The sequence below is a fragment of the Leuresthes tenuis genome, unplaced genomic scaffold, assembly GCF_036924035.1.
Source record: "Leuresthes tenuis unplaced genomic scaffold, fLeuTen1.0.hap1 SCAF_14, whole genome shotgun sequence".
Classification (NCBI taxonomy): Eukaryota; Metazoa; Chordata; class Actinopteri; order Atheriniformes; family Atherinopsidae; genus Leuresthes; species Leuresthes tenuis.
The window spans coordinates 15,931,984-15,947,067 of NW_027325368.1; the positions used below are offsets into that span (position 1 = coordinate 15,931,984).

At 40.5% G+C, this 15,084-nt stretch overlaps 1 protein-coding gene across 3 annotated transcripts in view; it reads left to right on the top strand.

The window, feature by feature from the left end:
- Window positions 1–15,084, top strand: part of ephb1 (EPH receptor B1) — a 147,439-nt gene that overhangs the window by 59,817 nt on the left and 72,538 nt on the right. For all 3 annotated transcript variants that reach the window (XM_072363245.1, XM_072363243.1, XM_072363244.1), the window contains exon 3: window positions 5,566–6,247. In XM_072363245.1, the coding sequence (XP_072219346.1) occupies window positions 5,566–6,247 (682 nt within the window). The remainder of the gene's footprint in view (window positions 1–5,565; window positions 6,248–15,084) is intronic.

The following is a 15,084-nucleotide window of genomic DNA, read 5'->3' on the forward strand; positions in this document are numbered from 1 at the left end:
GGTCTTAGATGCCCTGCAAAATAATCATTCCTATGCAACAGCCTTGGCAGCAGCATTCATTCAATAACACAGCTGATCACAAATGATAATAGCAATCATGCCACTGCATATTTTACAGGCTGCCCTCTGATATGTGTGCGTGTGTTTCGCTTGTGTGTGTGTGTGTGTGTGTGTAATTGATTTTACAACAGACTATGAACATGTGTTTCAAAAGTTTGTTGGGAAAGAAAGTGAATGAAGCAGTGGTTATTTTACCAAAGCAAAGCAACTTTTGCTTTATACGACGTGTCCATCGACTTCAAGGAACAGACCTAAAGGTTGAAATGCAAATATCCTCATTAACTCTGAAAGATTTGAAACAGCCTTTGGAAAGAAAAAAAAAAGAGCTATCTGGCTTGTGATTATGGTTAGCACAGAGCTTTGCAAAATTGAGAAGGGCTTTTTTATTTTTTAGCAGGGGCACAAAGAGTTCAATCCCTATATCAGCTTTCCATGTCCACCAATAATCCCCTGTCCTTCTATGACCTTGACCATTTCAAATCTGTCAATGTGAGTTTCACCTCCACATGTGCATTTCTTTTCTTCTATCTTTTTGTCAAAATCTGGCTCTTTAAGTATAGATATATTCATGCCTAATTATCTAAAAGAATGGCTTTTGTGAGGGTATACTCTCTCCCGTCACAGCACAGTGTTGGGTTGCCATGAATAACAAATAGTCTAATTATTGAAATGTAGATCCTAAGCCTGAAGTATGAAAAGCAATCTTGAGCTTGAATCCATCCCCATGTTTTGGTTGCGCTGTAATTGATGAAGTGACAATTTTTGGTTAAAAAGTGCTCTTAACTTTGCTGGCGGCTCCTCTCAGATTTCATTCAAACAAAGCATGCAGGCCATATTTTGGTGGAAGCACTACCTAAACACAACCTACTATAAATCATGGAATACTTTGAATAAATAAATGTTTCTGCCTATTATATTCCATTAGAGGTCAAATTCAAAGTCAGGGTCTTTAACCAGATAAATAAGATAGATAGATAGATAGATAGATAGATAGATAGATAGATAGATAGATAGATAGATAGATAGATAGATAGATAGATAGATAGATAGATAGATAGATAGATAAGAATCAAGAAAACAGACCATTCGAGAAATAGCTATCAGACTCTCGGCTGCTGTCTGCAGTGGTATTTTGTAGACCTTTCTAAGCAGTGGTGCTTCAAATGTGGAATTGCTCTTAGTTTCTCATCACCCATCTGTGTTCAGTTTGCCTGAGCATGCAGCTGAATTAACTGGTGCTGATGGATTTGAAAAGCTGTCTGAGAGTGCAACTCCATTGAGGATCAGACAGCTGAGTGGAGGTTAAATATCGGCTGAAAAGATTCTTCTTTATTTAGGTTTACCTCTTACGTGAATTAGCTGAGGTTGAATGATGGGCTGAAAGTGGTCAAATCTTGTCTTTGTGTTCATGTAGTTCAGTCAGAGTGAAAACCAGACGAACTTCTGCTTTATGTTTTGACGGGGGTATAATTAAAGATGGGTTTGTGAAGTATGTCAGGTGCATTTAATTTGATTTCAGATCACCATGATTGTAACAATGTCAGGAAATGAAGTCACTTGAATTACACTGAAATTGTCTGAGGAAACTTGAGGATTGAGTATACGCATAACGGAAAGCTACAGCATGTTTATTTAATGCGGTCAAAAACCAACAAAGGGTTTTTGGAAGAGACTGGTGGAGACCAGTGGGTGTTGAGGAAATTACTAACCCCCCGGCCCGCCCTGCCCTGTCCCCCCAAGGCCTAATAGTGATGATATGATGTAATACTCAAGAGAAAATCTGCTTCTCATATTGACATTTGCCGATTATTGATTCCTAATGCTGAACTGTGTGAATGGATCTAAACAACTTGTATCAATTTTGAGCCTTGTCTTTAACCAATCCAACCAATAAAGGTTGATATGCTGAATTTGCCCTGACAGGCCATAAGGCAATCGTCAGGAACAGAATTGGCGAAAAGAAATCCAGAAACCTTTGTAATGATCCGAGTTTCCTCTGTGTTCAGCAGTGTTTCGTACCTGCTAGTCCCTGCTCCTACCCTGCCTTCTCCTAATGACTCATCAGTCCAGGCCATTTAGCCTGTTATTTTCCATAGTTGTTTAATTTATGTTCTGATAGGTCAGTCCTCCCAGTTGTGGGGCTCTGCTAGTTTCCAGCTCAGTGTTGGATGCGACAGTCCTCCAGAGCTAGACCATGGCCATCTGAGCTGCCCTTTGTTATTTTAGTCTTTGAGGGTAATGGCAAGAGATCATTGTGATGAATGGTCTTTATGAGGGCAGAGTGACTCGATACCAGTGAGCTGAGGCTGTGGGAAGGATAACAGCAGCCTGAATATATCATCTTGTATTTTTTTTTTTATTAATCACTCTGTCTCTTTTCCTTTACTCCACCCTCCCTTCTTGAGCTTGGTTAGCTGTGACTGGTCATTAACGCAACATTAAGTGCTTTGTGAATCCATAACTCCTCCGACTCCTCTCTACTGCCCATAAAAGGGAGCATCTATAATGACACACACAATGGCAACACTGGGCAATCAGGGGCAGGGAAGAAGTGTCTCCTACACATCTGATTAAAGCAGAGCTATTGTAGTGGAGCCAGTGGGTACGTTTAGCTGGCTTCCAAATTAGTCTTGTGTAAAGAGGCTTTCACTATTTGTCAGATGTTTTGGCTTTCTAAAATATTTCTGTGAAAATGTCAGTGATGAAATAAAGACAGATTGATGTGAAAATGTGTGAAGTAAAATTAACAGGAAAAGAACTTCACAGACGCATAAAAGACTTTGTTAAGGGATGTTAGATGATGTCTGCCAAAGCTTCTTCCTGCTGCACCGAATTCTTTGTTTGAGATTATGTAACCCACATCCTCTTCTCATCCGTGGTGTTTTGCTAAAGTGCCATTCAGAGACCATCGTGTCCTATTAACTTTTTGGTAATCTACCAAAGGAAAAACTTGTGAGAAAAACCCTCTGTTTCTCAGCCACACCTTGTTCAGCTTGATATTTTAAGAAAAAGATTCTTACTAGAAACATACAACTGTGCTTGGGTCCTTAATGGGTATGGACTGTATGTACACACTGAGGAACTCGGGTTGTTTTATACACAAATTATTAAAGAAACTGACGCAAAGAACAGAAAAGTCCATTAAGTTAATGTTAGGTCACTGGTGATGTGCCCTGTCTTCTCTCAGGTCAGAGAGAGATGTCACAGAGTTGGATTTGCTTTAAATTATGTAAAGAGTCCAGGGAAAAAAGCCACGAAAACTAAACTATGTCCAGGTAGAGTGACATCATATGTCACTGTATGGAAGATACTGTCCTTGCTGTGTAAATGTATGCGTTACATGGGTTTTAATGGTTGGGAAAATTACAAAGATGCTGAAGAACACAGAGCAGTGTCAAATCTCACAATAATCAAATGTTTTGCGAAAGAAGAAATGTTGCACGTAGCCTCAAGCTCCTGGCAGCAAAACAAGAGCTAGCAAATCAATATGTTGTCGGTAAACTATCAGATTATAAACACTGCTCTCTCCAAGCACACAGGTGTCAACATCATATGAATGAAAAATGCTGAAAGGGGAAACTATGTCTTAAAGTTTGATTTCTTAAGTAAGTAATGCAGATGTGATAGTTTTGTTGGTCATTGACAAATTGTGATACTGAATGTCTATTCAGGATATAATAAAAATAATGAAACAAATTAAAACGGTAGTTCATTATCTTATGAGCCAATGAATTTCCGGACAGAATCTGGATGGACTGTATCGGAGATGCCTCAGGCCCCTCGCTGGCGTGAAATATGGTGGTCATTTGGCTAGACGAGAAGCGGTGAGGACCCCCTCCTAGACCAGAGCAGACGGGCGCAGAGGAGCCTAGGGCTGGCTGTATTAATGAACAGGCAGTGCTGAAAGGGACAGGTTCCTGTAATGCTGATGAATGGTCATTACAGAGCAGAGACGGAGAGGAGAGCGGAAAGGGAAGAGGGGAGAGGGTAGGAGAGGGACGGGGGGGGTGGGGAGTAGAGTGAAGTGGGCACAGGGGGAGCAGCAGTGAAAAAAAGCTTTAATTTGCACCTCTGATTTCTGTAAACTCATTTATCATGTCAGCAGTTTCACTGTTCATCATGTGCCTTCCCACTCCACCCTCTACATGCCCCCACAAGACCCAAACCTTCTTGTTTTTCTCCACGTGCTCCTTTCACCACATAGTTTAATCATCTACACTGAAATTTGATATCTCACATTTGTCCTGTATCTCTTGTCTAATATCTTTTTATGGACTCACCAAGCAAGTTTTCCGAATCTCTACCACGGTTTGACCGGTTCTTGGGGCTATGTGTGAAGAGCTGATATCTTGCCCTCACCATTAAGCCTGATTGAGCAGCAGGAGCTGTAAAGGTCAGAAGAAGTAGGAAGCACCAAGAGATATATATGCAGACAAGAAACATGAACTGACGAGGCCCACTCAGTCCACTATAGACCTCATTAACTTCTCGCCTAAAGCTGTTTGGATCATTGGTGTTGGAGAATTTAGAAATAAATCTCTTATCCAAGCCGTTTGCTGCATGTAGGAGCATAAAAAAACAGCGCTGCTGCAGAGGGAGAAAGTGATCTGAGAAACGTTGTGACAGTCACAGTACATGCAATAATGATTTCCTTTTTTTGATTTTTCTGTGTGCTCTGCTAAAGAATAAAAGTCTTGAGCGATTTAAGCACAGACAACTTTTTGTGAAAATGGGCAGGAACCCAAAGGTTTTTCACATAAATGCAAGGTTTTTTTTTTTTCCTCAATTTTCTGTGATTTCAGCCAAAGGTTAATGGCACATTTTCATCATCTCATCATCACTCAGTTAATTCCCTAAAGGCTTTCTGATGCTCATCCAACAAGCTTTCTGGGTCACACCTGCAAGAAATGGCCTGCAGCGTACTTCCGCTCAATCTGCACACAAATGCCTTTCCATCAGACTGACTCTTGGCTGCCATGTCGTCCGCGTCTGTCTAATTATGCTTCAGCAGTGCATAATCTTAAATTTGTTACACACCATATTTTTTAATGCATCGACTCAGTGCCGAGCAACATTTGGCGTGGATGGCAAATAGCGTTGCATCCAGAGTAATTACTCAGTTTCTGCTTGTACAGTGCGAGCCCGCATTCTACAGCTGTGAGCGTATTTAGAGAACAAGACGATAAAGTGGTGTTTTGCTGTTGCTGCACTCAGGCAGTCGTTTATTATTCCAAAAAAAGAGGACATTTGTGTATTCTCAAAGGATGAATAAGCCCTGTAGCTCAATAGGCTGGTGTTTTTTTTTTTTTTTGTTAATCCAAGAAGAAGCCTCATCTTTAGTGCCTTGGAGAGGACTGCAATATGTGTACAAATTCTTTGCCAATATTAACATTTTCTTCCAGAAAAAAAAAAACAAAAAAACACATACACACACACAACAGCCACCTCACTGATGATTACTAATCAACCATGTGCAATCTTCTCCCCTTTTTTCTCCCTCTGTAGTGGGAAGAGGTGAGTGGCTATGATGAAAACCTCAACACCATCCGGACCTACCAGGTGTGTAATGTCTTTGAGCCAAGTCAAAATAATTGGCTTCTCACCACCTTCATTGATCGCCGTGGAGCACAGCGCATCTACGTGGAGATACGATTTACTGTGCGTGACTGCAGCTCCATCCCAAACGTCCCTGGCTCCTGCAAGGAGACGTTTAATTTGTACTACTACGAAACTGATGCTGTCATTGCCACCAAAGGCACAGCATTCTGGATGGAGGCCCCTTACCTGAAGGTGGACACCATTGCTGCTGATGAAAGTTTCTCACAGGTGGACTTTGGTGGACGCCTGATGAAGGTCAACACAGAGGTGCGCAGCTTTGGTCCGCTATCAAAAAATGGTTTCTATTTGGCTTTTCAGGACTATGGAGCCTGCATGTCTCTGCTGTCAGTCAGGGTGTTTTATAAGAAGTGCCCAAGTGTGGTCCAGAACTTTGCAATCTTCCCAGAGACCTTGACAGGAGCTGAAAGCACCTCCTTGGTCATTGCCAGAGGGATCTGCATCCCCAATTCAGAGGAAGTAGATGTCCCTATAAAGCTCTACTGCAATGGAGACGGAGAATGGATGGTTCCTATTGGAAGCTGCACCTGCAAGGCAGGATTTGAACCTGACAATGGCAATGTCTGCCGAGGTAAGACACAAACTATCCTACTTACTTTGCCCTATTTTAGGCTTGCATATAACAAGGCATCCTATACCTTGGATTACAGATCTTCCACATCAGTGCAAAGGCTGAATGTATTATTTTTCAAGCTTTTTGCTCTGCATTACATCCTGTCCTTTTTCTATGATCAAATCTACCTCCAAAGTACTAAAAAGGCACTTTTGCAATGCACTTTTGCATTGAGTCGTAATCTTTGGTGAATACCAGCCCTTTGTACAACCTACTTCACAGATGACAAGAGAGGTTTGACTCTGAAGACTAAATTCTAAAGAAGAGATAAATACTTGTATCTAAAGCGAAGGTCGGTGTGGGTTTTTAGTTCTACTACTTCCCCCTCTTTTTCAGTATCTCCTCGACTGCACCTTTAGGCGCTGTACCTTGTTGTTTTCACAAGCACACACACATACATACAGAAAATTTGCTCAAGGTGTCTGGCGATAATATGAGTGGCTTGGGGGCTCTCAGTGTGGTGCGTTATTGGTTGGCCTGCCGCAGGAGGTTTGTTGGTGAATGTGTGGAGCCCAGATAAGATTGATTGACGCCCATCTGCTCTGATCAATAAACAGATATAAGAGTCCCGCATATCTACAAAGCACACTGTGCGTGACTGAGTCTACTGTATCCTTTCTGCATTGCTTTATATCCTACGTAAAACACACCCACATGCATACACACAGAAACAAACACACACACACACTCCTTAGCTGAGACTGAGTGACTTTCAAATTTAAATTAAATAGCATAAGTTGGCTGCTTTTAGTTAGGTTGTTACAAAGTACTTGTTATTAATCTAATTTTGACACCAAATGTCATTATCATAACTGTGCTATGGGTTAGTGCAAATTCCTCTGAATTTGTGTATATTATGCTACCGTGCAGTGTATCTTAATATTCATTATCTCTGTTTGGAAGCTTGTTTAACCAGATTGTGTTAAGTGAGTCACTGATACATAAAGTGTTGAGATATTGTTTTATCTATCAGCGAATGCAGTTTAAGCACAGTACTCTGTGATCATTTTGCTACAATATGTTTCAGATGAATGACTAGAACCTGAATAACTCTATTTCTAACCTTATGAAATGTAATTATTGCAGTAAAACCACTGTCAGTAATGTCCGCTGAGATTTAGGTGAAGATACTATAATAGCTACGATAAACCTTTTGGCAACGCTGTTTTCCTATATTGTGGCTTTATCTCACCATAGCTTATTTATGATTAAAGAATCTTATGGATGCTCTTTAAAGATTAAAAGGCAAAGTTTATTATTTAGGATTTCATGTATCAAGCCAAATAGCCATGCCTGTCCCTCCTATGGAATCAAATTAGTTGAGTTTAATGCAATTATCCTTTTTTTGTCTTGGAAAAACTTACCGCTGCTCTATTTTTATATATTTTTTCCTCATCTTTAATGTTTCACCACACAAATTGAATTTCCCCTCTGTTATTACAAGTACTGCACAGCACTTAAAGAATATAATGCCCCAGAAGTATTTCTTGTGTGTTGGGAGGAGGATTATTGTGCCTCCTATATTGGGTGGCATTGTTGTAAACACCAAAAACACACAAAAGCATATCCACACAATTCACTGATAGATATTGTGCTGCAAAGACCTCAGTTGGACATATATATTTCCACTAATGGCCACAATCCCTCTGACTTCCTTCTTGAAGTACATACAGCAAGTAGACTTCCTTCTGAGTTAAGTTTGATGTCTAACATTATGGGAAGCATGAAAAACAGCTTGTGCAGAGAGGGAGTTGTTCGCTATAATGTAGCTGACAATAGAGTAAATCTTTGAAATACTTTGTAGGTTGACCTTAATTCTCAGTACAAACTTACAAACCTGCACGCAGGCTTGTAGAAAAAAAAAAAAAGAAAATGATCAACATAAAGAAGCAGATGCTCTATCTATTTCTCTCTCTGATAACCAGCTCAATCAGATTTAAATGAAATCTGTTTCCCTCTCATCTACACTGAGATACCTCTCCAATAATAGCAATCTAAAGCTTTTGTTTTCCATGCGGTCTCCTTTCATGGACTTGAAATCCGTTTCTTAAACAGGGAAATTTGACCTAAAAGTGCTTGCGGAAGCTGAGTACTACAGGCAACCAATCAATTGGAATTTGTTGCAATAGCATGGCCTCAGCATTTGGTCTCATGTAATTGCCCATTAGAGATGAACAGGAGCAAAAGACATTTTAGAGCAAGTAGTTTTAAGCTGAAGTAATTACCCAATGTGAAGGAAAGGTATTGCTTGGAAATAGGGAAGCTGCTGCAGAAGAATGAGAAGAAGCAGCTTTACTTTGGACCAATAATAAACAAATCTGGTAACATGTCACATATTTGATATACAGTGGTATACACTGTAGCCTAATTGTAGCCAAACAGTGTAAAAGCAATGTTTTTCCTGCTAAAAAAAACCCCCACTGTTTTACAACTTAGTAGTCAATAAGAAAATTGTTCACAGACTGCATTTCTGATCAGTTGCTGTGATGGCATGAACATTTTCTTAGCTGGGCATCTAATGATAAAATGATGAGTTTCAGCTTGTTGTGACAAGAAAACAGAAGCATATTCATTTTAACTGCAAATCTCAGATTTTTTCAATCTTTTTTTATTTTTATTTTACCAGACATAACAAAACATGAAGTCACTCCAGATCTGTAACAAGCACAGACGATTAATGTTTATCCCAGTGACAGGCAAATGCTATGAAAATATTGTTTTTAAGTGACATTCTCATTCTTCTTAAATATGTATTTATCATCGCTGCAAAAATACCTCAATTGGAACCGTGTCTGTGTGTGTGCGTTTATCTCTCAGTGCCCGATTGCACGTTTTCTAATCTATATGTTTTAATTAGTGACGAGGTAGCATGGAGCTTTGTGTGCTGCTTGCTGTCAGCTGGGCACGTAGAGATGTTGTGCTCTGTAACGGTGATGCCAGCATGCCACCCCCATTACCAGCTCCCCAACTCCCACACAAGCCATTTGGGCATCCCCTGCTCTCTCCTCCTTTCCCTCTCTCCCCCTCGGCAATGTAAGCAATCTGCTAAATATTTTATCACCTCCCAGTTAAATCGAGCAGAGACACTCCAAACAGCATCTCACCACCTCCGCCCAATCCAAAGCTTGTCTTGTGTGTGTGTCCCGTTCAACTCAAGTACCTAAGAGACACTGCTTTGATGGTTTTATCAAACCTTCTCGGAAATGTTGTTGTGGTCTGCAGCTGACTGGATGATTGAACCACCTTGAATATGTGCGCCTTACATCATATGCTGATGTAATGATTGATGATTTTCAGACCTATGTATTCTCATACATGAAGGAATTAAAACTCTGTGTTAAGCCAATTATTTTGATGTATAAACTCTAAAGAAGTGACAGGTGTGGGACCAATTGCTTTACATTAGGCATGTCTAATTGATACATTATTAGGAGGACTTCAAAATGTTGGACGATCCAATTCTTCTCCTTTGAATTTTGCTATATGGGGAATATCATTTCTCTTTACCTCATTAATGCCTAACTGAAGCATATAAAGATGACAGTCTTTTAGGAGGCCATGGACTGGCCCTGCATTTTCTTTCACTGTGCAAGTGGCTTCCCATGATAGAAGTTTAATCTTTTTTTCTTTTTTTATACCTTTCTAGACTAAGTAGACCATCCCTGTTTGAACTTGGAGACTGTCGATAGTGAAGGATTTTGAACTGGGAGGAGTATAGTTTTTTTTCTACTGGATCAGTGTGGAATACTAGAATGAGATATTCATGACTAATATCATTCACTGTGATATGATCTCCCATCCATCCATCCATCCAATCAAGACAATATCCATGATTACGTATTTGTATGGCTAGACATTAACATAATTCTTCACCGGAGCAGTCCTATATACTCACCTACCAATAAGAATCTTCTCATATTTTTTCTCACTGTTAGACTCCAGTGGGCTTTTGACATGCTGGCACATTAATATTACAAATATTCAAATAACTTTATTTAACATTCTGCAGGCTGACAGTGGCAGCGGGAGATTCACAGCCCATTGAGCAAGTGCGCTTCTCTGGGCTAAGTGCCGATTCATCATGGCTGCCTTACTCCTGTCTAATAGCTGCCATCATGGGGCACACACACTCGGAAAAACATATTACTTCCTCCTTGTGTGCATTTTTGAAATGTTAAATGCAGTGACCCAGGCACGTTTATCACATTATTAACCCCAGTATAAAACCATATAAATCCTAATATATACTCCTATAGGGTTCATTGTCATGAACCTCAAATAGCAGGCTTATTTTTCTGTCTGGAAGGGAATAGATAAATGCAACAGAAATAATTAAGTTATTCTTTCAAATTCAAGAAACACACACAAGCATTGAATCAGTCTTATTTATTCAAAGCTGTAAAGTTTGACTATGGAGGGTAGAACTTAAAATTTGACAGTTTTCTGCTCGACTAAGGTTTGTATTACTTCTCTGTCTGTCTCTTCTAAGTGTAAAGGATCCGAGTCCGATAGATAGGACCTGCAGAGGCTCCATAACCTATTAGTGCTTATTCCAGCCCATTTGGCTTTGTCTACTTCTGTTCCACAGAGTTTACTTCATTTGCAGAGACATCAATGTGTACTCACCACAACACAGCAAAACACACACGCATCAACATCCACTAAGTCACCTTGAAGCCCAATTAAGTAAGCGTCTGACTCTTCCTGCTCCTATTAGTCTTATGGCAGCGAGGACCAGTGTGATGAGGACAAAATAGAGTAGTGGGAGAAAGAGACAGAGAAAAAGCTATGTGAATGGAGAGAGTGAAAGACTTCTTGTTTCCATGGCTTTCAATAGGTTGAATTGGGGGGGCGACAGAGAGCAGCGGTGAAAGAGCGTGACCCAAACAAAGACTCTTTGAATTTAGGGCTCAAACAGAGTGTTTCTAATGACCCCAAACACAGATGCACTGCTCTCACTGCAATTACAGTCAGTCTCTAATGATGCGAGGGGAATCCGCAGATTTTGTCCACACATAATGGAAATACCTGCCACAAACAGAGCTGTTCTTATCCCCCACAGAGGGACACATATTCCTACTACCATTATTTTCACTCTCTATTTCTTTTCAGCTTTTTTTATGTATTTCTCTAACCATCAGTCCCTCTTAGTCTCTGTATATGGTCACTGTGGTTTTTTTTTCTGAGCATTTTCTTGTTATATCTCACTTCGTGTTTCCCTCCAGAATGCTACACTTTGACCTAACATCTCCTCCAGTCTGCCTTGCCAAACCCCACTCAGTTCTCCCTCTGTGCTTCAGTCTCACTCCTCACACTCTCCTCTCCTCTCATTCTCACTCTTTGATGGACATTGGGTTTTGAGGCCAGTCAGAGACACAAGGACATGGGGAGACAAAGGACCCCAGACATTCACCAGATGGTTGGGGCTCCGCTTCATTTGCCCGTGTCACTCTTGCTGGCAAAAGACAAAAGTTTGTTACTGCGAGGGGCTCCACTTCACCCTCTCACACCAGCCTTGACTCCCATCTATCAAATGTCTCATTTGATGCCTTTTGTATTTGTACTGCACTTTTAAAAAACACTTTGAAGGAATTTGTATTAAGTCTTTGGAAAAGTTTATCTCTCTGTGTTATGTTCACAAGTTTCCCAAAGTTACATCCATCCATCCATCCATCCATCCATTTTCTATACCCGCTTAATCCAATTTAGGGTTGTGGGGTGGCTGGAGCCTATCCCAGCTGTCATTGGGCGAGAGGCCCGGTACACTCTGGACAGGTCACCAGTCCATCACAGGGCCACATAGAGACAAACAAGACACACAACCATGCACATTCACTCCTAGGGACAATTCAGAGTCACCAATTAATCTACCACACATGTTTTTTGGACAGTGGGAGGAAGCTGGAGTACCAAAGTTACATGTCAAGAGAAATTCATGTACAAAATTATCTTTACCTTTTCTTCTTTCTCTGCAACTCACCCTTTCTTTCTTATCCTTTAAACCTCTCTCTGGAATACGCTCCAGCAGGTGGTTGTGAGGTGATCACCTACACAGAGTGCCCTTAGTTTGGAAAGTGCAAACCTCTCTATTGCTCATCATTTGTCGCTTCTCCTTCACTCATCAGTGTCCATCAATATGTGCTGTCCTGCTAATAAAACAGCCAGATCTGTTTGGTTTGACAGCAGAGGGACACATTTCGATTCTATGAGTTCCAGCTGTACAGTGATACGAGTGGATTAGTCAAGGTCATGCTGTTGAACTTGTGTACTGACAATCTAAATAGAATTGAATTGCAATTATGGTCGGGCCCAATATATGTCTACTTGCAGTGAAAACTAGACAACAAAGCAACCAAGAAGAATGTGACAGAAATTAGACAATAAAATGCATCAATTTGATCCATTTTTCAGGTGTTTTTATGGGACAGTTCACTCACTTTATAAAAGCAAAAAACACCGAACTGCACCTTTTTTTTTTCCTTTCTACCTTTAACTGAAAACATCCCCAACTTTTTAGATATGGTGCCTCCTTCTGTCCCTTATAGACCCCAATTTGTGAGTACAAAGTATTTAAACTGAAAGAAGTTGACAAGAAGGCCTGTAATCGGTCATGTAAAAGAGCCACTAATTAGGATAATAGATGCTCCAGTTGAATTTTCTAAATGCTACTTTACAAGTGCAAGTGCTGCAGACAAAACTTTATGTCTCCATTGGGTTGGGACGGCACCAGTAATTCAACAATAACTGAAAACATGTCTACAGACAATCAGAACCGTCTCTTGGGGAAAATATTTTTTTGGGTAATTTGGGTAAATTGACCCTTTTGGTGTTAACAGTAGCACACTCAACCGACAAGAAGTCTGAATTTGTTGTCTCAGTTTTTATCAAGTCTTTATTTCACTGAAGGGGGGGGCATAAGACTAAGTCCTTTAACACACAAGTTTATTTATTTTCTTTCTTTTTTTTAGTTTATTCTATTCCTCTGCATCAGTACTTGCAATCAACACAAAGCTTAAGATCTCCTTTGCTAGCTCTCTTTTGTGAGAAGCCAGCATGCAACATGTCCACGTGTACATGCACACACAGTTCCATCACCTCTGGCTGAACTTTGCGTGTCCAATTTCATAACCTAATCATGTTTGCTATAATCCTCATGCACTCGAAGCAAACAGCATTACATTCCCACTGTAAATGCTCCCTAAGTGTCCCTGATTAAACATACGTGAAAAATTAAGTCTGTGTAATTTATGTTATGACACCATGCATTATCCTAAGCCAATTCAGCTCCCTGTAACTAGGAAGATCATATCAAACACTGCCTTAAAACCTTTCCAATATGCAATTATCCAGCAATTAGACACCTTCCTTAATCTACATTGTACTATGTCATTGTGTGGATGTAATTACATGTTTTCACTGAGGGTTAACACAGCCTGTACTTTTCAGGGTCAAGGCGTGTGGCTCTGCAGAAACCAAATGCAATCAAATCTTTTCAAGCCATGAAGTCGCTGTGACAGATTATTGATAATCGGTTCACTATCTCACCTCATGACAAAGAACCCTTACTTTAGCCATTTTCAGCAGAGTTTGTACTATACTGGGACAAGAAATAGACTTAGAGGTTGTATAGTGCCATATCAGTGTGTGCTTTCAAACAGCATCCCAGCGTTGCGGGATCAGAGAATAGTCCACACTGTCCATGTCTTGAGCAGAATTTTCCACCCTACATGTACACATCAATTAAGCCACGTTACTACCCTCCAGCGTCTGCTCGAGACATGTTTGCATATGACTGGGATTGATGTGCCTTTGTTTCACATCGGTATCATGTGTTAAAGCAAAGAGGTGGCATTGGGGCTTGAAGTTGATCTGCTACTGATACATCTCTGAGCTGGCAAGAGAGGTAATAACATCGGCGAAAGGGGCTGTGTGTGTAAGGGCAAGCCATAATCATGGAACATGCCACTCAAACCAAGATGCTACCGTCACTTAGCTGATTCCAATTATGTCTTTTTCGTGTGTAAGGATACCCCATGTGGGGCTGTGCCACTTCTGTTTGGTATGTGTGAGTTACCCCGAGAGGAAGAGAGACGGATTAACAATGATATCTTTTCTCGTTTTTTTGATGTAAGCCACAACCTATATGTGAAAAGGGCTTAAGAGGCATATCAACTTTTGACCCCCAAGGTCTGTTTGTACCGAAAGAAAATAAAAAAGCACGCAGTGCAACGAAGGTGTAGCAATCCCACCTAGAATGGGGAAAGTGAGATCTCGTTTGCTTGTGCGTGGGTTGGTGTGTGACTGTGTAGGTGTGCGCACTCTTTATGAGTGCTTCCGCTTTGTCCCCATTTGTTTACTGAACTCCCACGCTGGCTGTGGGGCTGCAGCTTGTCTCCCAGACTGGAATTAGCATAGCCACACTTGTTAGATCTGCGTGGCACTTCATATGCATGTGTATGCCTGTGTTAATTCTGTATGTGTGTGCGGGCGTGCGTGTGTGCATGTGTTCTAATCTGTATTCTGAGCATCACTTCAGTCCTCACTAATTAAATCAGCAGAATAAAACGGACTCATTTCAATCATGTTTTGGTCCTCAAAGCACTAACCTTTGCACATTATTACAGTCCCTTGAACTATGTGAAACTCATTTCAAACAACATACAGAAGCTGATGGTTAGTTTTAGAGTTGATAGCCCTTAATTCTTTGTTGATTTCATCATGTTCTCATTTAAAAAGGACTGTAGAGACATATCTTTAAAGATACGGATAAGTATTATAGATAATGTAAATTGGGA